Here is a 24,942-nt window from a genome sequence, read left to right as displayed (position 1 = left end):
TGGCTGAACTGTGTCAGTGGTTCTTCGCCTTGGATCATACTCATTATTCTCGGTGGGTTCCAGTCCACCTGAAGGACATGACAGAGCTCTCGGACAAGCATCCTGACGTGGCTGCAAAGTTTCAAGCTGGACATTTCACTACAAAAAAGACAGCCCGCCGTTTTTCTGCAATGGCACTAGACCAGGCCCATGAGCAGAACAATGCCTGCATCAAAGGTGATGGTGGTGCAGTCGGTTTGACTGGAAACCCTTGTGCACTTCGACAGTGGATGGCCCAGAAATAGCACGGGTCATTGCTGAATTTGAATCATCGCAGAAAGCTGAGCAAACCAAGGCTAACTTCCACCATCATGAGCAAACCAACACGACGCAGGACAAGTTTCTTCAGGGTGTGAAAGCACTTACACTTGTCATGAAAGAAATGGGAAACCCATTTGAAGAAGAAAGTGCTGACCTAATGGTTCTTCATAGAAAGGAATCTTGTGTCCAGAAGCCGTGAAGAGTGTGCAAAATGTTGTCAAGCTTGGACAAGAACAATTCCATTCATATGTAAGAGAACGCCTTAAAGACAAGTCTAAGCCTATTGGTGACACTATTAAGCTCAACTAGCTAACACTATTCAATTCTATGAAATCCAAGTCTCCAACTAGGAGTAAGCAGCAACTAGCCTTCGCAAAAGGCGACTGTGGACTCTTCTCCAGGCTCTACATAGCCTGTCAAACAAGAGAGGGTGATTTGGACGAATTCTTCAAGCATGAAAACCGGGCCTATCCACCAGCACTCTCCAGTAATGGGAAACTCCGCTTCAGCAAGAAGGCCGACGTACTCACACCCCTTGAACAGCTTGCTGACAAGATCACTGACGCTCCACATGTCACCTCAATTATACTCGATGGACCTGCCGTTGTGGAAATGTTGAAGCCAGGAGGCAGTCGGACATTTCAAGAATACAACACAGCTGTGTTCATTCCCTATAATGAATCACAGCTCGAATATCGATCTCGACTTGACCTGGTATGGGATTGCTACCTGAAATCTGGGAGCCTAAAAGCAACAGTAAGATGTAACCTTGGCAAGGGCATTCGAAGACACGTCACTGCCTCTGGTCCTCTACCTAGCAACTGGCAAAACTTTCATCGCAACACTGACAACAAAGAGGATCTCTTCAGTTTCCTGTCAGAACAGGTTATGCAGTTGGTTGTCATAGAAAGTAAACAGCTGGTTGTCGCAGACAAGAAACAGGTACTCACTGTTCCACCCCAGAAGGACACTGCCAACTTGGCACCATGCAACCACGAAGAGGCCGACACTAGGATGATGGTTCATGCAGCTGATGCCTTGGAATGTGGTCACCGGCAAATACTCATTCGTACCGTCGATACAGATGTTGTCATCCTTGCAATTGCTCTAGCGGATGAATGGAGTGAGGCACTAGATGAACTATAGCGTACTTTTGGCAAAGGAAAGAATCGACGTTACATAGCAGCACATCAGATTGCAAAGGCCCTGGGACCTGAGAAGTCCAGTGTTTCACGCAATAATTGGCTGCGACACGGTATCTGCCTTTGCAGGTCATAGCAAGAAGGCAGCCTGGGCCACATGGAATGCATTTCCGGAAGTGACAACCGCCTTCCTCAGTCTGGCTTCCACCTCAAGTGAGCTGCCTGTTGGTGTCCTGTCGACACTGGAGAGATTCATCGTGCTGCTCTATGACCATACAAGCACATCCTGTGACGTGAACGTGCTGAGAAAGAAACTGTTTTCAAGGAAATCAAGATCACTGGAGCATCTCCCACCAACACGAGCAGCTCTGGAGCAGCACATAAAAAGAGCTGCTTATCAGGCTGGACATATCTGGGGACAGGCAGCAATAGCGTTTGTCAGTCTGCCATCACCATGTGACTGGGGTTGGATGAAGTCGGGTGATGAGCTGGAACCACTCTGGACCACACTCTCTGAAGTGTCAAAGTCATGCCACGAGCTCATCTCTTGCGGTTGCAGAAAACACTGAGGTGGCAAGTGTAGGTGCAAAAAAGCTGCACTTAAATGAACTGGACTTTGTGCATGTGAAGGTGGCTGTTAAGGTCAAATATCTACAGAAATTCGGCCTCAATAGCCGAATGTTCAGAATTTTTATTTAAGTTTTGGGAGTTCGGAAAATTTGTATGTTAATTTTCCAGTGTAATGCTTTTACTTGTCTTTTTCAATGTAATAAACTTCGAAAACTATCACAAATGATTTTCGTAACCCGGATTATGTATATTGAGGCAATGGAATGAAATATGCAACAGTAAAAACAGAAATACATAGTTTAGCGTATCCTGAACGGGGGCCATCTTGAAATTCAATATGGCGCCCACAGAGGTTGAGTTTCTAGTAGTTCCATATCTGAAAATATTCACTATGTATTACTCCATATCTGTGCCAAAGTTAATGTTTTCATCATAAAATGCACAATTGTTTGGCTATGCCGCTATACGATCCCTATCATATGTGGTGTCCTGCCTAGAAGGATAGTTAGCAATGAATGGTTGTCAAGGGCAGTTGGCGTCAACGGCCGTCTTGATGGATATTGCAAGTCAATATCAGTCCCATTCATTGACAACTGGGACAACTTCTAAGGCAGAAGGGGCCTTTATGCTACGGATGGGGTACACCTGTCTAGGTATGGGGTGACAACCCTGGCTGGGTCTCTAGAAGGGCAGTTCAAAAGATATCGAAGTCTTTAAAATGCTAGGGAGACATATGGGCACAGGGGTGGAGGAGACTGCAGTGGGAGCGGGTAAACAAAGTGAAAGATTACAGGGAAATAGTGTTAGGAATGATGACAAAACTAAATTAGACAGGGAGTTTAAACCTAAACGCGGTAAAGGAAGGACTCAGAACACGACTAACTTAAATGTCTACTACACGAACAGTAGAAGTATGAGAAACAAAATGGATGATATCAAGGCCTTGGTATGTATCGACAAAATCGACATAATAGCATTCACTGAAACAAAGATCAACCTAGACTCACGTGAGTTACCGGTCGAATACCAAATTGAGGGTTACAAATTGTTCCATACCGATAGGCCGTCCAGGAAAGGAGGCGGAGTAGCAATCTATGTCATGGATAATCTGAAGTGTGAAATAAATAAGGAAATAAAAACTGAGCGGAATACAGAAACAATTTGGAGAGAATTAATCGACGGTAGGGAAAAATTAATCACAGGAGTATTATATAGACCTCCCATTCTTGATAGAGTTAATGAGCGACTTATCTGGGATGAAATGCACAGGGCTTCCATACACAACAAAGTCTGTATAGTAGGCGACTTTAACCTTGGCCAAATAGATTGGACTGACCTTTCGGGTAACTCAGAATCAGAGGATTTTCTCGAAACGATCCAAGACTGTTTCCTAAGTCAACATATAACCGAACCCACCCGGGGTAATAATATACTCTATTTAGTTCTGTCGAACAGAGAAAACCTCATTAGCAATGTCGAGGTAGGGAACGAACTTGCAAACAGCGATCACAAAGAAATTAGATTCCAGTTAGATTTTCAGGGCAGACGTAAGGAAAATTCCACTAAAGTACCAGATTTCAGAAGGGCAAACTTTGACAGTTTGAAGAGGCAGCTGAGGGAGGGGGTGTCGCACTTGGGGGTGAGCTACATGACCTAGCATGAGGTGGCCTCACTCAATGCACCCACAGAGGGCGACCTCACCATACCAGGAGATCTGACGGTTGAGACTGACCTGATGACGAGATCTGAGATTGCCGAGTTCCACGACAATTTAAATAATGAGTTACTTAATGCACAAAGGCAAACCATACCATACAAAAAACTCTGATCAGACAACAATGACCCTAAATGGATAAATAATTATTTAAAGAACATCATTGGCAAAAGGAAGGCTATAGGTAGAAGAATAAATCGTGGCAAAATTTACCTCCGGGATTATTATAAGGTATTGGCGAGTAGGGTTAAAACCGAGAAAAGGAAAGCTAAGAGGAATAATGAGGTAAGGATAGCAAGGGAGGCGAAGACAAACCCGAAAGGATTCTACCAAATGTATCAAACTAAAACACGAGAAAAGATTGGACCAATACGGTCAGATACCGGCGATCTAACTGATAACGACGGAGAAATGAGCAAAAATTTGAATAAATATTTTTCAACAGTTTTCACCACCGAAAATTTAAACATGATACCCGAGGCACCGACTCTATTCAGAGATAGTGAAGAAAACAAATTAAGCGAGATAGTAGTGACTAGTAACGATGTTAGTAAGCAAACATACAAACTAAAGCCTAATAAGTCACCTGGTCCCGATGAGATATTTGCCAGAGTATTAAAGGAATGTAAGGAAGGGCTTAGTATGCCCTTCGCAAAGTTGTTTAACATGTCCTTAAAAACAGGTGTACTGTAGTACCAGAATCCTGGAGGTTAGCGAATGTAATACCGATTTTCAAGAAGGGGAATAGATCACTATCCTCTAACTACCGCCCAATCAGTCTAACATCAATAATAGGCAAATTACTGGAAGCAATCATTTCAAACTCTATTCGAAATCACCTGGAGAAGCACTGATTGATCAATGATTCCCAGCATGGCTTCACAAGCAGGCGTTCATGTCTAACTAATCTATTAACATTCTTTTCATCAGTTTTCGAATAGGTGGACGAGGGGCACAATTATGATGTGGTATATCTCGACTTTAGCAAAGCCTTCGACAGAGTCCCCCACAAAAGACTAATTAGAAAGGTAGACGCACATGGCATCAAAGGTAATATCTTTAAATGGATTAGGGCGTGGTTACAGGACAGGAAACAGTGAGTGAGCATTAAGGGCACTAAATCCCATTGGAGCAACTCACTAGTGGAGTTCCCCAAGGCTCAGTACTTGGACCATTATTATTTATTATATACATAAACGACATAGATATCGGCATAGACAGCAACATAAGTAAATTTTCTGATGACACTAAAACAGGATGTGTTATTAAATCTGACGAGGACTCCGCAAAACTACAGGAAGATGTAAACAAATTTTTTGAATGGTCTGAAAAATGGCAAATGAAATTCAACGTGGACAAATGTAAAGTACTCAGTATAGGAGATGTAAACAGGGAAACCAGTTACCAGATGAACAAAGATGCCATTGAGAAATCCGACTGCGAGAGAGATTTAAGAGTAATGATAAGTAGGAACCTTAAGCCAAGTAAACAATGTGGTTTTGCTCGTAACAAGGCTAATAAAGTACTTGGGTTCATACAAAGGAGTGTTAGTTACAAGACTAGCGAGGTCATCCTAAACCTGTATCTTGCCCTTGTGAGACCACACCTGGATTACGCAGTTCAGTTCTGGTCACCGTATTACAGAATGGATATAGAATCATTGGAAAGAATTCAGAGGAGAATGACAAGACTAATCCCGGGCATTAGGAACCTTGAGTACAGAGACAGGTTAAAGCATCTTAATTTGCACTCCCTCGAGAGACGTAGAGCGAGGGGCGACCTGATAGAGGTGCATAAATGGAAGTCAGGGCTAAAGAGAGGGGACATTACAAAGGAACTCAAACTATCCAACCAAGAGCGAACTCGTAACAATGGTTTTAAATTAGACAAATTTTGATTTAGGGGCGAAATAGGTAAACACTGGTTTGGAAACAGAGAAGTGGATGAATGGAACAAGTTACCAAATATCATCATTAACTCGAATACGAATACGCTGGATAGCTTCAAACATAGGTTGGATGCTTATATGAGCAATAGGGGTTGGGTGTAAACGGGACTGCCCAGTATGGGCCAATAGGCCCGCTGCAGTTTCCACCATTCTTACGTGCTTATGTGTGTGTGTGCGTGTACACTCGCACCAAAATGTATCGGTGCAGGGTGAGATCGACGAGTTCCGAAACAATAGGTATACACTGTGATATGTCGGGAAGGTTGGTACGTGTATCCTCATACCCCCCCCCCCTCTACTAGGTGTTGCCATATGGCTGACAATCAGGGCTGCCAACATACGGCTGGAACAACTCGCCTTTCCCAATACCTATGGTCACTGGTCTCAAATTGTTCACACCACAGTATGCACAGATACTTTTTGTTGCGAGTGTACAACTGTCACTGAGCGCATAAACAAACATATATGTTACAATCAGTGAATCCCGTTCAGCGAGAAAAACAATTGATGGATTTCTGGCTCCCCAAAAACGTATAATCATGAGAGTTTGTATTGACTGATGAACACCAGGTTAGGTTAGGTTAGGATGGAGACTTAACTGATCCCATGAACTTAGACAGAATAAGAGTTCAAGTTATATACAGTAGACGATAGAACCAATGGCATAAAAGTGTTAAAAAATGAAGGAAATTTAATAGTATCCAATAAAAGTTACTTGAAGTAGAATGATTATGGAGTCATATCAACACTACTGCACTGGAAGCTGCCAAAAACGTGTATAGAAGAATGGAGTTAAGATATATGGAACAACATCAAGACACGTAGAACGAAGGAAGCGATAACATGGTAAGAAATAATTATAAGATTATCTGTAAGAGTAAAAGAGGAAAGAGTGGATAGGCAGAAAGAAGGAGTGAAATAAATCTAGAACCCGGGATGAACGAAACCTTCAGGAAAATGACGAACAATTCTAAAACGAGACAAAGAGAGACGGGACATTAAGGCGTGCCAGAGAAAGATGAGTTTTGATAATAAAAACAAATATAAAGATAATAAACAGAGATGAAAACGTAAAAAAAAATGAGGAAAATATTATTGAAGTTTGAGGAAGTCTAAACTGCATTACAATATTAAGCAATGGCCATAAATTCGAGAGAAATCTCAGTTTCTCTTTCACACAACACTATGTTATTGTTCTGTTGCTCAAAAAGTCTTCCTAAACTGCTTGTTAATACGGCTATCATCAGATCTCTCACCGACTACCAATATACCGTGTGTCAATATTATACTGTATATGAAGCAGCCATTATGTGTATTTTACTAATAAAGGATTTATTATCGTGTATACTGTACAACATGGTTTAATATGTCCCGATAATTATCTCGCTCTCTATATATATCTCTCTCTCCTCCAGCGTGCAACAACTACACACACCATAACTGGCTTAAAACATCTTACCATCACTACACACACACACACACCCCAACACACCTTCACACCACCACTACACCCACACACCTCACAACCTCTACACACACCTCCACACCACCACCACTACACACCCACACACGCACACCTCCAGCATTTCCAAACACATACTATGACTGTCCCTCTACGTTCCGCCTCTGCCTATTATCATAACATCGAGCGACATTCTCATTAGCGTCCAGGTAACCCCTGACACACCTCAGGTCACTGTGGACTAATGACGGTGGATAATAGACCCCCAGTAACGTCTCATATCATGGATGGGTGGGAGCTGTCGGACGCTGAGAGACAAGGTAAAGGAAATGAAAGGTGGAATAAAGAAAGAAAAAATGTAGGCCAGAGAAAGGATTAGAAAGTGGGAGAGAGAAAGAGATGCAAAAAATTGAACAGTGAAAGAGAACAAGTGAAAATCTAATAAAGAAAGAGAGCAAAATGTAGGATAGAAAAAAAATTAGAGTAAAAAGCAAGATTAAATTGAGAGAAAAGAATGATAAAGTGTAAGAAGGAAAGAAGATAAATTTGGAGAGAAATGTCGACGTTGTATCTTGTTAAAATGGTTGAAAATGCATGAACTGTCGACGGTAAATAAGAATACGAATTTTTAAAGAGTTAAACAAAAACTTCTTGACCTTCTAGCGAGGTGTTCTGCTCAGGTGTATTAATTGGTTGTGATGCTGTATTTTTTGTATTAAGGAAGAGCGATTATAATTTTTTTAATTTGTGATATTTTTTTATGTAATTTACTATCAACATGACTGCTGCTGCTCCTACGAATTTGTTGTGAACTTTTTACGTAACTGTTTATATATATATATATATATATATATATATATATATATATATATATATATATATATATATATATATATATATATATATATATATATATATATATATATATATATATATATATATATATATATATATATATATATATATATATATATGTGTGTGTGTGTGTGTGTGTAGGACAGACAGGAAAAACACTGCAGCTCAGAATCAAACAACATAAGTACAATATCAGAACAGCATCTGAAAGCAGTGCCTTGTTCGTTCATGTTAGGAATAATAATAATAATAATAATAATAATAATTAACGGTTTATTGAAAGAGCTTGGCAGCCAGAAGGCTGAAAATATACAGTTACATATTTGGGGAATGGGTTACGAATTACAAATAATATACAAGTAACATAAGTGATACAAACAAGATATATAATAACTAGATGGGGAAAAGCTCAAACTACAGTGCATTTCAACATAGTGACAGTGCAAGAAGTAGTATTTACTGGGAGTGAATACACTGGTTTATTACAAGTTATTGATAATTTTTACAATGGTTGGGACTGGGCTGTTCTTATAGCGATCAGTTCGTGCACGTATGGGCTGGATGCGGTTGTGGTGTCGAACAGCAATTCTCGGGCTAGGGATCTCAGGTGGTAGTAGGAGCCGGTGTCGAGGATGGTGTAGAAGCTTCTTACCAAATTTGCAGATGAGGTCGTGGTGATGGTCAGTGAGAGTCGAAAGGGTCAGTGTGTTGAGCGCTTCTTGATATGTGGAGTAGGAAGGGGAGAGAATAATCTTGCATGCCCTCTTTTGCACTTTTTCTAGGTGTTTACGTTGTGTGGCATTTAGGGAGGAAGACCAGGTAGGGGAGGCATAGGTGAGCTTGGAAAGTATGAATGTTGTGTAAACACTGAGGAGCTCGGGTGCAGGAACTCCGAGGGACTTGAGTCGGCGGAGCAGGTGGAGACGGAAACTGGAGGATTTGACAGCTTCACTGACGTGTGGTTTCCAATTTAGTTTGTTGTCTATGGTGACGCCGAGGAGCTTCGTGGAATCTACAACCTGGAGTGTGTTCGGACCTAAAGTAATGGAACGGTGGTGGGACAATGTCGGAGTAGAGGTTGATGTGCATAACCATGGTCTTGGTATGGTTGATGGTGACCCAGTTTTGGAGACTGTTCAATAAATCCTGAAGGGCGGTATAATTGGGAGCAGAATTGTTGACGCTGATCCCAATGGTGGAGTCGTCGACATATTTCCAGCGAGCAGGGGTTTCTCTCAGGGCATCATTGATGAGCATAAGGAAGCAGAGTGGTCCCATCTTGGTGCCTTGGGGGACGCCACAGGTGAGTGACTGAAAGGTGGAGACAGCCCCTCGGAAGCGTACAGCTTGGCGTCGGTCACTGAGGAAGTCTGTAAGCCATGGTATAAGACTTCTCCGAAGCCCGAGGTCAATAGCTTTGTTGATGATTATATTGTGGTCGACTAGGTCGAATGCTTTAGTGAAATCAATGAAGGCGACAGCTACAGACGTTTTTCGTTTCTCGAGATGGCGGTATATGTAATCGAGAAAGCTGACAAGACAGTGAGTGGTGGAGGAAGTTTTCATATTGCCAAATTGCTGAGGGTCTACGACTCCTGCAATATCAGCATAAGCCCAGTCGAACACAAAACTTTCACAGATTAGGCTGGGTATTGGGGTGATTGCAATAGGTCGTAGCTGATTTAAGGATTGTGGGCTGGTTGACTTGGGCACTGGTGATACACAAGAGGTCTTCCAGTCAGCTGGGCATCTGGCTTGACTGAGAGAAGCATTGATGATGGCGCATAGGGGTTTAGCAAGCCCATTGCTTGGGAAAAAAGCTTAGAAGTATTTAAATCATCTTGTGTCACAGAAAGACTTCTGGTTGAAGCTAGTTTGATTAAGGAATTAAAATCAATAAACCTTAGTGATGGTCAGTTCAAAACTGTTAATATGTTACATAAATTTATTTGTCAGTGGCCCAAGGTTAAAAATGCTTTGAAAACCTTTGATCTAGATGTATGATAGTTATTTAGTGGGTCCCTTATTTTTGACCTGACCTGACTAGTCACGTCACCCCCCTTCTCTTAAGCTCCTCTACGTGTGTGTTGGTGTGGGGATTAGTGGATGACATCATTATGACCTGACCTCATGTTTTTAAGGTCACCCTGTATATTTAAGCCTCTCTCTGTCCATGTAATCCAGTTGCCTCTGAAGATGTCTTGAATAAAGACGAAAGCTAAGGTGCTCCGTTGTTTCCCTTTTCCCGTGTGATTTTATCAAGATTTATCTTATCCACGTTTTCATTGTGGATCTACATGATTATATATATATATATATATATATATATATATATATATATATATATATATATATATATATATATATATATATATATATATATATATATATATATATATATATATATATATATATATATATATATATATATATATATATATATATATATATATATATATATATATATTACTAAGAATATTAAATAATTTAATATCATTTTAACCCTGTATGTTGAAATTATCATATACATAATTAATTGATAAGATAAATGGAATATATATTATCTTTTGCCAATTAAGAGAAGTATTTACTGATTTCATTATAAAAACAGATTCACCCACTACCTATTGGAAACCAGTTGAGGTCATTAGCCAATAAGAGAACATCATAACAACATTCAGCCAACAGGACACCTCGACGGGAATAAAGGCCTTAGGATTTGGTACTGTCTCTCTCATATGGTGTTCCTCAGTCCTCTGTTGATAGATTGGTCTATCATGTAGCCAATAAAGCAACAACGCGGGAAGATTCAGCCAATAACACACACACACAGAGTTGTTTATATAATTTGGTCTATGATACGGATACATTTAATGGTGGGTGGACTTCGGTACAAATCGTTATAAGATAGCGTGTGTTATATGATCCTTGTCTTGGGTAAGGATGCTTTATCTTTAACATTGAGTTTGTGGCCTGTCTTTATCTTGATTCCTCTGTCTTCACAGCTATATTATCTGTCTCTCTGTTTCTGCCTTTATCACCCTCAACTTTCTTCCCCTTCATCCGCTTGTCCCTTCGTTTTACTCCTACAGTCTCTTCCTCTCTCCCTTCCCCTACTCACTTTTTTTTATCTTGTAGTCACTCTCCCATGCATCCTCTCTCTCTCTCTCTCTCTCTCAGATGTTTCGTTGTATCATTAACTGCATCAGGTATCAGCTTGTGTCATGCATTAGCAAATATAACTAATTTGCAATATAATACTATAGAGACGACATTTAGTATTCTGATGGAGTTAATAGGAGAATTTAAAGCTATAAATATACATTGAATCTTAGGACAGTGTGTGTTTCGCGCTGTAGTGACCCGAGAGCTTGTGAGGAAGACATATCAGGGGGAATATTTTACAAACATGGAATTAAAATACTATAAAAATGTATTTATCTTATAATAATGTTAAACTGACCACGACCAACGTTATTTTACCTGGTCTTTTGATTTAAAAATTTTGATTCAACACAAACCAATATGTTGCTTTTATCTTATTTTTTTTTGTAACGTCATCAGGTACTAACTGGGTCAACTCCGTGAAACATTCGTGTTGGTGGAACTTCCGCGAGAAGCCACGGGGACATTGCTCTCTCTCGTTAAAGATAGCAAACAGAAAAACAGGAAAGAGGATCACTTGATTTCAGGTCAGATGGGATAGTGTTGAGTGCAAAATGGAGCGACAATAATGTTGTACACTCACTATAGAAAGTATCTTCACGGAGAGGGTCGATGAATTTCTTAATGAACACTACGACTCCTGTTGTCTCGGTAGAGTTGTCAATATTATTCGCCCATTAGTCATAATATTGTATCACACAAAATCATAAAGATATTTTGGAGCAAGTATCACCTGCCAAACATTGCGAGTGTACCAGGTTCATTGGTCTCCAACTGAACATTACTGTTTAAACATTTACTACATACTCATATAGATTGCCGCTGTAGGAAATTAGTTTTGGTATCTCGCAGCATTATAATCTCAACCTTCAGAGGTCTGGACACTACAAAAGTGGTATTTAACATCAGGTCGATAAATAAAGCTCAGGATTACCAATTCACACACTCGCCATGCTAAGCGTTTCACTTTACTTATAATTTAAATATTTTTTACTTCAGTATCAAGATGTCGCGGTAATTTATCTCTCACTCACACACACACACACACACTTCAACTTTAAAGGGAAATTTATCGTAGAAACTTTTGAAAATCCAGACCAAGGACGCTTATTAAGAACTTTTATAATTATAAATTCCACACTGTAAGAGAATAAACGTCATATTGTTTTATTTACAAGAAATTCCAACTTTCTCAAGTCTCTAAGACGTATATTAGAATTGTGTCTCCCTTCTGTGTTGTTGACCTCACGCCCCGAGGGTATAATAGTGACCACGATGAGAAAAATAAAGTGAAATAGAGCTAAAAGAAAAAGGTTCATAGTAATAATAATACGAGCAGAGTTATTAGTGAAATTGGATTAATTTAGCCGACGGCTTATTAAAGACAATACAGGTAAAATACACTGAAGACTCGACATTTTTTTTTATATACAAGAAGGTAGAGAGGCGGGCACTGCACTTGACCATATTCACCTCCCATCTATACTGTTAGGTACCTACTCTTAGCCTTAGGACTGAAGACCGGCACTAAAACGACCCACCAAGTCTCAGGAGAAAATAAGAATGAAGAGTAGGATGGAAAAAGAAAGAACGTGAGTAGAGAGAAAGAGAAAGGAAGAAGAGTAAAAGAAAGAGAGAGATAAAGATAGTAAGAAAATATGGTATGGAAGAAATTAAAGAGAAGGAAAGAGGAGAAATAGAGAGAGAGGAGAGAGGGAAATGAGAAATAGAGAGAGAGGAGAGAGGGAAATGAGAAATGAGAGCATAAGAGAGTGGAAGAAAAGAGTGTAAGGGCGAGAAAACGAGAAAGAAGAGCGAGGAAAGAAAGAGACAGAAAGGAGAGAGAGACGCCCGAGGCTCTACACCAGTGGTTCTCAACCTTGTTTGCCCCATGCACCCCTTTCACCATGTCAGAATGTCATTCCCCCCTCCTTTCCAAGATTGTCTGCCTCAAAAAGTGCATTCCAAATAATATGCATATAATACTGAAAATCCTTTATTTTTTCGATATTAGTACATATACATTTACAATTTTACATGGATTATTTTTATAGTGGAGTTTTACAAATTAAATGCCAATTGAAAATGTTGATGGATTTATAAAACTTGAATAAAAGTAAAATAGTTTTTTTTATTTATAATGAATTACTTAACAGACCAAATTGAAGCATAATGCAATAAACAAAAAGTTCAATAGAATACCAGGATATTGTACATTTGTAATTAATTTTATTCAGATGAAGATTACAGTCAATGAGAAATCTGTGATTGTTTTTTCTTCGCCAATTCTGGGATACGCGGAGGAGTGCTTGAAAGGGCACAACGCAGGTCATTTTCTACCTCTAATCTACTACGTTGCTTCGTTTTAATTTGCAACAGAGTTGAAAAGCCTGACTCACAAAGATATGTCGACACAAACGGAAGCAATGCACGGATAGCTCTTTCTGCCACTTTTGGGTAGGAATCGCACATCAAGGGCCAAAATTCTGTGATTGATTTCTCATCGAACATATCTCTTGCTCCCGAATCAGTTTCCCCCCCTGAAAACCTGAATTCCCCCCCTGGGGGGAATTCCCCCCTGGTTGAGAACCCCTGCTCTACACAGTAAACCAAACCTTGTAATTATTTCTAAGGTTATCTATTTCTTCATTTACTTCTGTCTCGTGTTCTTTTTTATAGTTCCTCAGATTTTCTTAGTTTATCAGTTTTTAGATTATTAATATTCGCTTCGTTTTGTACTTTGATTATTTAATATTTAATCTATTATTGTTATCTTTGTTATTACTTTTCCCATCTTTTGTTTTCTCGTTAATTTGTTTCTATTTTTATCCTTTTTATAATAAGTCAGTTCTCCTGAACTGTCATTTTTTCTGTATTTTCTTATTTTTCAAGTGTTTTATTTCTTGAATATTTCCATTTTAGATCCAATTTCTTCTCTTATCTTCAAGATCCACATTTTCTAAATGGATCTTACGAGGAAAATTCTTCGTAACTGAACACGTAAGAATGTCTTTAACTCGCTTCATTTGGTTAAGTAAAAATATGTATTCTATCAATTTTAATCTCTAAACTAGATATATTCTCTTGGGAACCAGTTAGAGAAAAGATGTAGTAAAGAGTCTGTGTACTTTTGACGCCATTCTACGTTATTCTTTTGTTTTAGTTTAATTCAATGAGTTAAATGAAGGACACATTGAGCAATTGGCAGATATATTTTATTTATATATTTTAGCTTCAGTCAACCACTTAGGTACATGTTCACTTACTTAGATGGAATATTCACTCTGGAGACCTTTTAATATTGTGAACACAGATTCACAGAGTGTTTGTTTAGTGTATTTACCGAGCCATTGATGCACAAGCAGCGAGGCAGGGGAAGGGTGGAACGCGCGGCGGCCCTCTAACCCAACACTGGCCTCTGCAACACACATATTGACGAGCCTACTGACCTACCCGGGCCGACGAACAGCCAGAGTTTACAATAAACACGACCATCGACGTCTCCCCAATAGCTAGCGGCTTCAAATACATGGGTAACAGCTGTTCCTAGCATTGAGTAGTAGAGTTCTTCATTGTGAAACTAACCAGTCCAGCGACCTTCCAAAGCTTGAAAAAATGTATTTACCTGCGTCCGGTATAGATGAAAGCATGCATTAAGCGACCCACCTGAGCACCAGACCATGGAATATACATTTGCAGCGACCTCCCATAGTTTAAAGCAAATGCACAGAGCTATATATCGACCTCATAACCCTAAACATTGTAGTAAACTATAAAATAACACACAAACACACACACACACACACACACACACACATATATATATATATATATATATATATATATATATATATATATATATATATATATATATATATATATATATATATATATATATATATATAAATATATATGTATATATAAATATTTCATGTAGATCCACAATGCTACCTGACCCAGCTGGAGAAGGTCGTGCCCGCAAGTGCTCCCGTTAGAGACCAAGGAAAATGGCCGCCTTGGATCGTTGTGTCTTGGGGGAAGAGGAGGGGAGTGTGGGGAAAGACGACCTCCTTGCCACGCTGTTAAGGCAGCTGGGCAGTTGAGGAGTGAGGTTGACACACTAAAGGGGGAAAATGAAGCCCTTAGGACGGAACTCCTTCAGGTAGGTGTCCTGCCTAGCAGGACACCTGCGAAGGAGGAGCAGGCGTGGAGAGTGGTTGTCTCCAAGGGGACTAGGGTCAGGCTCAGGAAAGCTGACCAGGGTGTGGAGTGTAGTAACCCTTACCAGGTGCTGCAGGAAGCTGGCGAGGAAGAGAAGAGGCAGGACGGTATGGATCAAGGAGAGGAAAGGGCAGTTGTACAAACCCTGCCCACAGGTTAGGTCGTGGTAGTTGGGGATAGCCAGGTGAGGTTTGTAGATAGGGCTTTTTGTGCGAGAGATAGGACACGTAGGACTAGGGTGTGTTTTCCTGGGGCTGGGATAGGGCATGTAGCCGAGAGGTCAGGGGAGGGTACCAATCCAGTAGTGTGTCTTAGTGTGGGAGGAAACGACATAGGTAAGGTTAGGAGTGAGGAACTTTTCAAGAGGTATAGGGAGGCGCTGGGGAAGATTAGAGATAGGGGAGGGATCCCGATAGTATGTGGTGTCTTGCCTAGAAGAGGGGTTGGTCGTGAATGGCTGTCCAGGGCAATTGCTATAAATTGCCGACTGGAAAAACATTGTGCAAACAATGGTTGGGCATTCATTGATAACTGGCAACGACTACCTGTACAGTCGCGACAGAGTACACTTGTCTCGTGAGGGGGTAAAGACGTTGTCTGCATCCCTGGAGCGTGAAATTGTCACTCAGAAGGGGGGGTTTCGCCAGTAGAGAGAGGTCGGGGAAAGTGGGAGTCAAAAAACAAGCAGGTCCTGGGAAATAAAATTAGTTGCTCAGGACAAGGGGTAAAACAGGACCAGGAAAGGGTAGGTTTAAATGTGTACTATACAAACAATAGGAGCGTTAGAAATAAAATAGACTTGCTGAGAGCGGTTGTATGTACCGAGAATGTAGACGTCATAGCAATCACCGAAACTTGGATGAATCTGGCGAGCAAAATTTTTTTATCAGAGTACCACATATAAGGGTACAACCTTTTTCACAAAGACAGGGAACGTAGGAAGGGGGGAGGGGTCGCACTCTTCGTCAAGGATACATTAAAATGTTGTATTAATAATTCAATAAAGGGTGAAATAGGAACCGAGTCTGTGTTGGTAGAAATCACTGAAGGAAGAGAAAAATTAATTATGGGAGTGATTTACAGGCCCCCAAGTCTTGGCAAAGAAGCAGCTCAGCCCATATGGCAGGAAATGAGTAGGGCAGCAAAATATAACAACCTATGCATTATGGGGATTTCAACTTCAGAAATATTGACTGGGACAACATTGTAGGCGACTATGAATCTGAAGACTTCCTAGACGCAGTACAGGACAATTTTTTGAAACAACTAATTACAGAACCTACTAGAGGTGACAATATATTAGACCTAGTATTAACAAATAAAGAAAATATTATCAGAGATATCACAGTAGGGGAAGAACTAGGTAACAGTGATCACAGAGAAATCAGGTTCACCCTAAATTGGGAAAAGAAAAACAATGACAATATGGTCAGAGTCCCAAATTTTCGGTTGGCGGATTATCAGGGGTTAAGAAGATACCTAGGTGAGGTCACCTGGGAACAGTCACGTCAGTCCCCAGTAGGAAGGGGTGAGGTCATAGATGACACAACAATTGATCATGACTATAATATATTCACTAGTATATTACATAAAGCACAAGAACAAAATGTACCATACAGAAAAATTAGGTCAAATAAGAATGAGCCAAGGTGGATGACCAGAAAACTTAAACATGACATAGGAATAAAGAAAGGAATATATAAGAAATTAAAGGGAGGGGAGGAGCAGCTCAGAAATAGGTATAATGAACTATCTAAGAATGTTAAGAAAAATGTAAGGAAAGCAACGAGAGACTATGAAATCAAAATAGCAAGAGAATCCAAGGCGAATCCCAAGGGATTTTTCCAGGTATATAGGACAAAGGTCAAGGACAAAGTTGGGCCTTTAAAGTCAGAGAGGGGAGAAGTGATAAATGGCAGTGAGAAATAAGCAAAGCATTGAACAGCTACTTCTTATCAGTTTTCACAGAAGAAATTTGGGATGAAATTCCAGAGGTGGAAGTGATATTTAAGGGAAAGGAAGAAGAGAAATTAAAGAATATCACTATCAGAAAAGAGGATGTTCTAAGGAAGATAAATAAACTAAAGAAGACAAAATCCCCAGGGCCGGATGAAATTTTCCCTCGAGTCTTGAAAGAGTGTAGGGAACAGATTAGCGGACCCCTCGTAAACTTATTTACAAAATCATTAGACACTGGAGTTGTGCCAGACTTGTGGAAACAGGCAAATGTAGTATCCATATTCAAAAAGGGAGACAGAGCATCAGCGTCAAATTACCGGCCGATCAGTTTGACGTCAGTAGTGGGGAAATTTCTTGAATCAATTATAGCAGATAGCATCCGATCACATCTAGAGAAAAGCAAATTAATTTACGACTCTCAACATGGGTTTACAAAGGGAAAATCTTGTCTAACAAATCTGCTAACGTTTTTAAAGAAAGTCTTCGAGGTAGTAGATAATGACGAAAAGAATACGATGTTATTTGCCAGAACTTTAGCAAGCATTTGACAAGTACCACATCAGGAAGCACAGAGAAGTATAGCTCATAGTATTATCCCGAGGGGAAAGTTTTAAATTGGATAAAATCATGGCTCACCGATAGAACGCAAAGGGTCAGCGTAGATGGTGTTAAATCTGAGTGGGGCCGTGTAACCAGTGGGGTTCCCCAGGGGTCAGTACTAGGCCCACTCTTGTTCATAATCTACATTAACGATCTAGATATTGGGATCAGCAGTGACATAAGCAAGTTTGCGGATGACACCAAAATAGGGCGGCAAATTAATTCAGGGCAGGATGCAAATGCATTACAGGAGGATCTAAATAAACTGCAGGGGTGGTCTGAAAAATAGCAAATGAAATTCAACACCAGCAAATGCAGCGTACTTAATTTTGGAAGAACAAATACTTATAATGTATACAGCCTTAACAACATCAACCTAGAGAAGTCGCCTTGTGAAAGAGACCTAGGGGTACTTGTAAGCCCGGACCTTCGGCTTAGAAAACAGTGCGTTAATGTTCGAAATATGGCAAACAGAGTATTGGGTTTTGTATTTAGAAGTGTAAGTAACAAGAATGCAGAGGTCTTATTGCAACTATATCTTGCGCTAGTCAGGCCGCACCTCGATTATGCGGTTCAGTTCTGGTGCCCCTATTATAGAATGGATATAAATTCACTAGAGTCGGTGCAGCGAAGAATGACAAAAATGATTCCGGGACTTAGAAACCTTCCATACCAGGATAGGTTAAAGAAACTTAACTTGCATTCCCTAGAAAGACGAAGAGTGCGGGGAGACATGATAGAAGTATTTAAGTGGGTGAAAGGAATCAATAAAGGGGATATAGATAAAGTTCTTATAATATCCGAGCAGGATAGGACTCAGAGCAACGGATTTAAGTTGGATAAGTTTAGGTTTAGGAGGGAGATAGGAAGGAACTGGTTCACAAATAGGGTGGTGGACAAGCGGAACAAGCTTAGCAACTTTGTAGTAAGTGGTGGAGCACAGGAAAGTTTCAAAAGGAGGCGAGATAGATTCATGGATGATGGAGAGTGGTAGTAACTCTCGACAGGAACTATCATACGCACGCCATTAGCGATACTGAGCTTTCAAGGTCGTCGGAGGGAAGAGAGCGCTCCCTGCACATAGCGAGAGGTTGTGGAACTAGGCCTAAGTGATATTAAATGTAATTTGCCGAATTAATAATGATGCGATTCATGAAGTTAAGGGACTATTATTGAATTTGAAATTATTATAGATCGTTTATCAGTCTGAATAATGTTACGGGTGTCCCAAGGAGTTATTAGTTAGGCGGAAAATATGTCACGTAGGCCTAAGCTAACGCCTTGAGAGGACACAAGGCGGGCTCTCTCTCAGTCACGGGGAAGCATTCAGACAAACAAGACATCCCTGCGCGTCCATCCACAGAAATAGTCACGTGGCCTAGTCACCTGTGTTGCACTATTGCAGTATAACAAGTAAGTCTCATTCGATCTCAGACAGGGTTAGATAGGGCAGTGGTAAAGTTAACAAGAGCTAACAGTGAGTTCATTTCAGGGTTTCCGTCAGAACCCACTTGACCGCGAGTTTGACTGCGAGAAGTTGGCTGCGAGAGACTGACTGCCGTTTGAGACTGCCGTTGATGATTGAGGCTTGGCGATTGTCGCCTTCGGAACGATCAGTGTAGGCTTGTCACTGGTTAGCAGGGTAGCAAAGGATCTCTTGAGAGAACGAGTGCTCCCGACAACTTAAACGACACAGGACCAGCATCAGCAGTGGGTGATCAGTTCTTACCACGTGGGTGCACAACACCACGTGTCCTCGGTCAGCTAGAAGTGTTACCTACTGGCCATAGACACCTGCTGGCGTTCTCTCTTCCTGCCCATGGACGCACTGGGAGTACACTGAGGCTATCTGAGTAAATTAATGGTCACACACTGAGACCATGAGTCTAGGACTCTAGGAGATACCTAGAGGAACATTTTATCTCCCTTATTACGGGTGTATGTTGAGTTAGGTAGAGCATGGTTCACGAGTATTGGTGGACCCAGTAACATATCAATAATAGTGACTATATTTGTGTGTAGCTAATACCATTTCTCAGTTACTGATGTTATCTTGACGTGTGTGGTTTAATATTCCTTAAATAATTTTGATAGTATTGTTTTTTGAATGTTGTGTCACTAATCGGAACCAGAGTGATACTGTGATTTAATTCTTTTAATGCATTTAATTTTTCTTTATAATTCTGATCTTAGGTATAACCTTTGTTCCCCAGAGTAGTGTTTAAGTTAGGTTAGGAACTGTGCATCTGTTGGGGTGATATAATTTTGTTGAAAGCCCTTAAGGCCTGTTTCATGTGTGCAAGCAACATTTCTTAATACTTTAAATTTATTGTTGCCCGAGTTTCTAATAATTTCAATATCATGAATAACTTTTATTCCCCAGAGTAGTGTTTTAAGTTCAAGTTAAGAGTGCGCATATTGGTGTACCATTATTTATTGTGTTTGCAGTGTTGGAGGAATATAAGTGTCCTAAATTTTACAGTGTCTCATTCATCCCAGTCACATACTATCCTTCCACGGGTCACGGACAATTCATTTTGTTTAGTAGATTTAAGTGTTCTTGGTACTGGTTGGATTTTCTCAAAGGGGGTGCTTCACTGCCATTACCATCTAACAATCTTTAATAAACCCCAAGTCAGATGAGAAATTAAAGTCAGTAAATTCCGATCAGTTACATATATATATATATATATATATATATATATATATATATATATATATATATATATATATATATATATATATATATACAGGAAAATGGGAACAACATAGCTTTCGTCTTTATTCAGGAACATCTTCAGAGGCAACTCAGTTTGAACAAATTTTCATTGTGGTTGCATGATATATATATATATATATATATATATATATATATATAGTGCTATAGCGATAAATTAAATAAATTTCCTATTTTCTTTTGTTTTTTATTTAAATGATCTTTGTCTACTGTACACAGTGACGATTATGAAGCCAAACAATACAAACAATAAATGAAGAGCATTAGTAGTAAGCAAACAGCATGTAACCTAACTTAAGATCACGATTTACTCTACTTAATTCATTATATAAAAGAGGATGTTTTAAATTGTCAATTTTACAATATATTTGCGAATTTACAGCGAGTCATAACAATACAAACCCAAAACATCTCCCTGTGTCGTAAGACTGTGCTTGACATAACACTCCTGGTGCAAGGTGGTCCAAAGGTGTTGTTAATAACACTTTCACAACACAGTATTGCACTTCTTGTATTTCTACTTGGTATAACATTTACAGCGAATGATTAAATAATATTCTAACTCGTCTTCTAAACTGATCTAAACATTGACAAACTTTACTAACACGTTCAGAGATGTGAGGTCAGGGGCCACTTACCACATCATTTTAAACTAGTAACATACGCTTAGCTTACGTCTAACATTTCAGATAATTTTTAAACAATATTTAAATTTCGGCTACAATTTTACCCAACCCAACCCAACCTAACCCAACCCATCCCAACCTAACCGAACCTAACCTTACACCTATTATAGAGTTTATTTTGATAAAAATTATACTGTACAATTTATATTGTGTTAAACATTAAAGAGAATATTTGTTAAAAGTTAGAATAAGAATCATGGCCACTGTTCCCGCCTCCGTGCTCTAAACGCTCTCAAACGAATCAAAACAAACCATCAGAGAGTTTTAGAAGGAATGGACCACTGAATTGGACAATTCCTGCTACAGACAGTTTACTGATGATTTGTTCTAAGTCTATTGTCCACACGTAGGACACGGATGGTGTGTGTGTGTGTGTGTATTAAGTAAACTCTGCCTTGAATGAAAAGTCATATTTCACCTTATTTAAACTATTTCCATTAACTTACCGTAATAAAAACAAAAGTTATCCCAAACTTGAAAAAGTAGCGGGTGTAAGGTTTAACCGGACAACTATCTTAAACAAAATAAGGCATTTATATATATATATATATATATATATATATATATTATGTGTACGGTACATATTGTAATATATTGGCGGTACAGGACAGCTTTAGTACATAGTAGATATAGTGGTTCTGTCCTGACATACTGGTGCTGCAGAGGTTCATACCCTGTATTGAGTGAGAGAGGTCCATACCGTGTGTTAGGTGAGACAGGTTCATATACTGTGTTGAGTGAAGTTCATAACCTGTGTTGAGTGAGAGAGTTTTATACCCTGTGTTGAGTGAGAGGTTCATAACCTGTTTTGAGTGAGAGAGGTTCATATCCTGTGTTGAGTGAGAGGTTCATACCCTTATTGAGTGAGAGGTCCATACCCTGTGTTGAGTGAGACAGGTTCATACCCTGTGTTAGTGAGAAGAGAGTTCATAACCTGTGTTAGTGAAGAGTTCATACCCTGTGTGTTGAGTGAGGTTCATAACCTGTTTTGAGTGAGGTTCATATCCTGTTTTGAGTGAGAGAGGTTCATACCCTGTATTGGTGAGAGGTCCATACCCTGTGTTGAGTGAGGTTCATACCCTGTGTTGAGTGAGAGGTTCATATGTGTTGAGTGAGAGGTTCATACCCTGTGTTGAGTAGAGTTTCTACTGTGTTGAGTGAGGGGTTCATACCTGTGTTGGGGAGAGAGAGGTTCATACCCTGTGTTTGAGTAGGGGTTCATACCCTGTGTTGAGTGAGAGGGTTCATACCCTGTGTTGAGTAAGAGGTTCATACCTGTGTTGAATGAGAGAGGTTCATACCCTGTGTTGAGTAGAGAGGTTCATACCCTGGTGAGTAAGAGAGTTCATACCCTGTGTTGGAGTGAGAGAGGTTCATATCCTGTGTTGAGCAGAGAGGTTCTACCCTGCTTTGAGGAGAGAGGTTCACCCTGTGTTGAGTAGAGAGGTTCATACCCTGTATTGAGTGAGAGAGGTCCATACCCTGTGTTGAGTGAGACAGGTTCATATACTGTGTTGAGTGAGAGAGGTTCATAACCTGTGTTGAGTGAGAGAGGTTTATACCCTGTGTTGAGTGAGAGAGGTTCATAACCTGTTTTGAGTGAGAGAGGTTCATATCCTGTGTTGAGTGAGAGAGGTTCATACCCTGTATTGAGTGAGAGAGGTCCATACCCTGTGTTGAGTGAGACAGGTTCATACCCTGTGTTGAGTGAGAGAGGTTCATAACCTGTGTTGAGTGAGAGAGGTTCATACCCTGTGTTGAGTGAGAGAGGTTCATAACCTGTTTTGAGTGAGAGAGGTTCATATCCTGTTTTGAGTGAGAGAGGTTCATACCCTGTATTGAGTGAGAGGTCCATACCTAATGTGTTGAGTGAGAGAGGTTCATACCCTGTTTTGAGTGAGAGAGGTTCATATCCTGTGTTGAGTGAGAGAGGTTCATACCCTGTGTTGAGTGAGAGAGGTTCATATCCTGTGTTGAGTGAGAGAGGTTCATATCCTGTGTTGAGTGAGAGAGGTTCATATCCTGTGTTGAGTGAGAGAGGTTCATACCCTGTGTTGAGTGAGAGAGGTTCATACCCTGTGTTGAGTGAGAGAGGTTCATACCCTGTGTTGAGTGAGAGAGGTTCATATCCTGTGTTGAGTGAGAGAGGTTCATACCCTGTGTTGAGTGAGAGAGGTTCATACCCTGTGTTGTGCGAGAGAGGTTCATATCCTGTGTTGAGTGAGAGAGGTACATTTATCTATGTAATGAAACTGTCGACTATATGAACTGGTGATGAACACGGCCCGCCAGACTGTACCATTTATTTACTTGTTATGAATAACGACTGATTATTCACGAAATTCAGCTTAGCATGTAACAACACGTGTCATATGGGATAAAATATTCCCTTGTTGATTCTGTATAATATAATGACTATCAATACAGAGAGTATGGGAGAATGAAAAATGGAGAAGAAAAAATGAAAAAGATAACCTAACCTAACCTAACCAATTAAAAGACCAAAGAATATACCTTCGAGGACATTGCTGCCTCTTGAGCGATGAAGGATGATGATGCTATCTTAAAAAAAGAAATCCCTATATAATATCTTGAGCCTTTAAACCTGACCTTAATGGCTGTCCTTGTGTCTTATTATGTCTTCGTCTCCAATTTACTTTATGTCGCGACAATATATCGAACACATACCATTAAGGAACCAAATTAATCATGACTGTTGACAAAGCATACACCGGCCTAGGTCCTCTGTTGGCCATAAACTTAGACCAATCATCGTTATTAACCGCCGACACCACCCCTACCACACCACCACCTCCCATAACCCCTTTCCATAATCACCTCCCCCACCATCCCCACCACCACCCCCACCACTATAGCAGTCTTGACTTAGTTTGCTGTTATAAATTTTCACCACTTAATGATTATATAAAAAAAAAGTATATCAAGAGTACCTGCATATCTTAAAGTATTTAGGGTAAATGTATCAGGAATTTATTTGATTTACTTCAGGTAGAAACACATAAATATTTCCTTTTTTTTAAATTTCTCATCATTGGTGACCTAATCTCATATATTAATTCGCCGCCAGATGGAAGCGGCTCCACTCTTTATCCAACCTGTGTGTGTATGTCATTAAAGTGAACGTCAGGAGCTTGTTTACAGCTATCATCATCACTCTCCAGCTATGAACCCTTAAGCTCACACATGTACAAAATATCAGGTGTGGTGTGGATACATAATACTGTATATACTGTGTACAGTTTATTCCTATCACACCTGATTTCTGTACAGACGGTTAAAAATATAGTCACGATACAGATATGTAGAGGTACACACACACACACACACACACACTATAGACGTAGGTACACACACACTAAAAACGCACGCACACACACACACACACACACACACACACACACACTATAAACGTAAGTACATACACACACTATAAATGTAGGTACATACACTATAAACGTAGGTACATACACTATAAACATAGGTACACACACTATAAACGTAGGTACATACACTATAAACGTACGCACATACATACACTATAAACGTAGGTACATACACTATA

General features: G+C 39.9%; 1 protein-coding gene across 1 annotated transcript in view; it reads left to right on the top strand.

Moving 5' to 3' along the window:
- Positions 1 to 627: 627 nt before the first annotated feature.
- Positions 628 to 24,942, top strand: part of LOC121876354 — a 103,679-nt gene continuing 79,364 nt past the window's right edge. The window contains 2 exon segments of the mRNA XM_042381424.1: positions 628 to 1,423; positions 1,572 to 1,879. Of these exon segments, the coding sequence (XP_042237358.1) occupies positions 628 to 1,423; positions 1,572 to 1,879 (1,104 nt within the window).

This window comes from Homarus americanus, unplaced genomic scaffold (genome assembly GCF_018991925.1).
Source record: "Homarus americanus isolate GMGI-L3 unplaced genomic scaffold, GMGI_Hamer_2.0 scaffold34921, whole genome shotgun sequence".
NCBI lineage: Eukaryota > Metazoa > Arthropoda > Malacostraca > Decapoda > Nephropidae > Homarus > Homarus americanus.
This window is presented reverse-complemented; position numbering and strand designations above follow the sequence as displayed.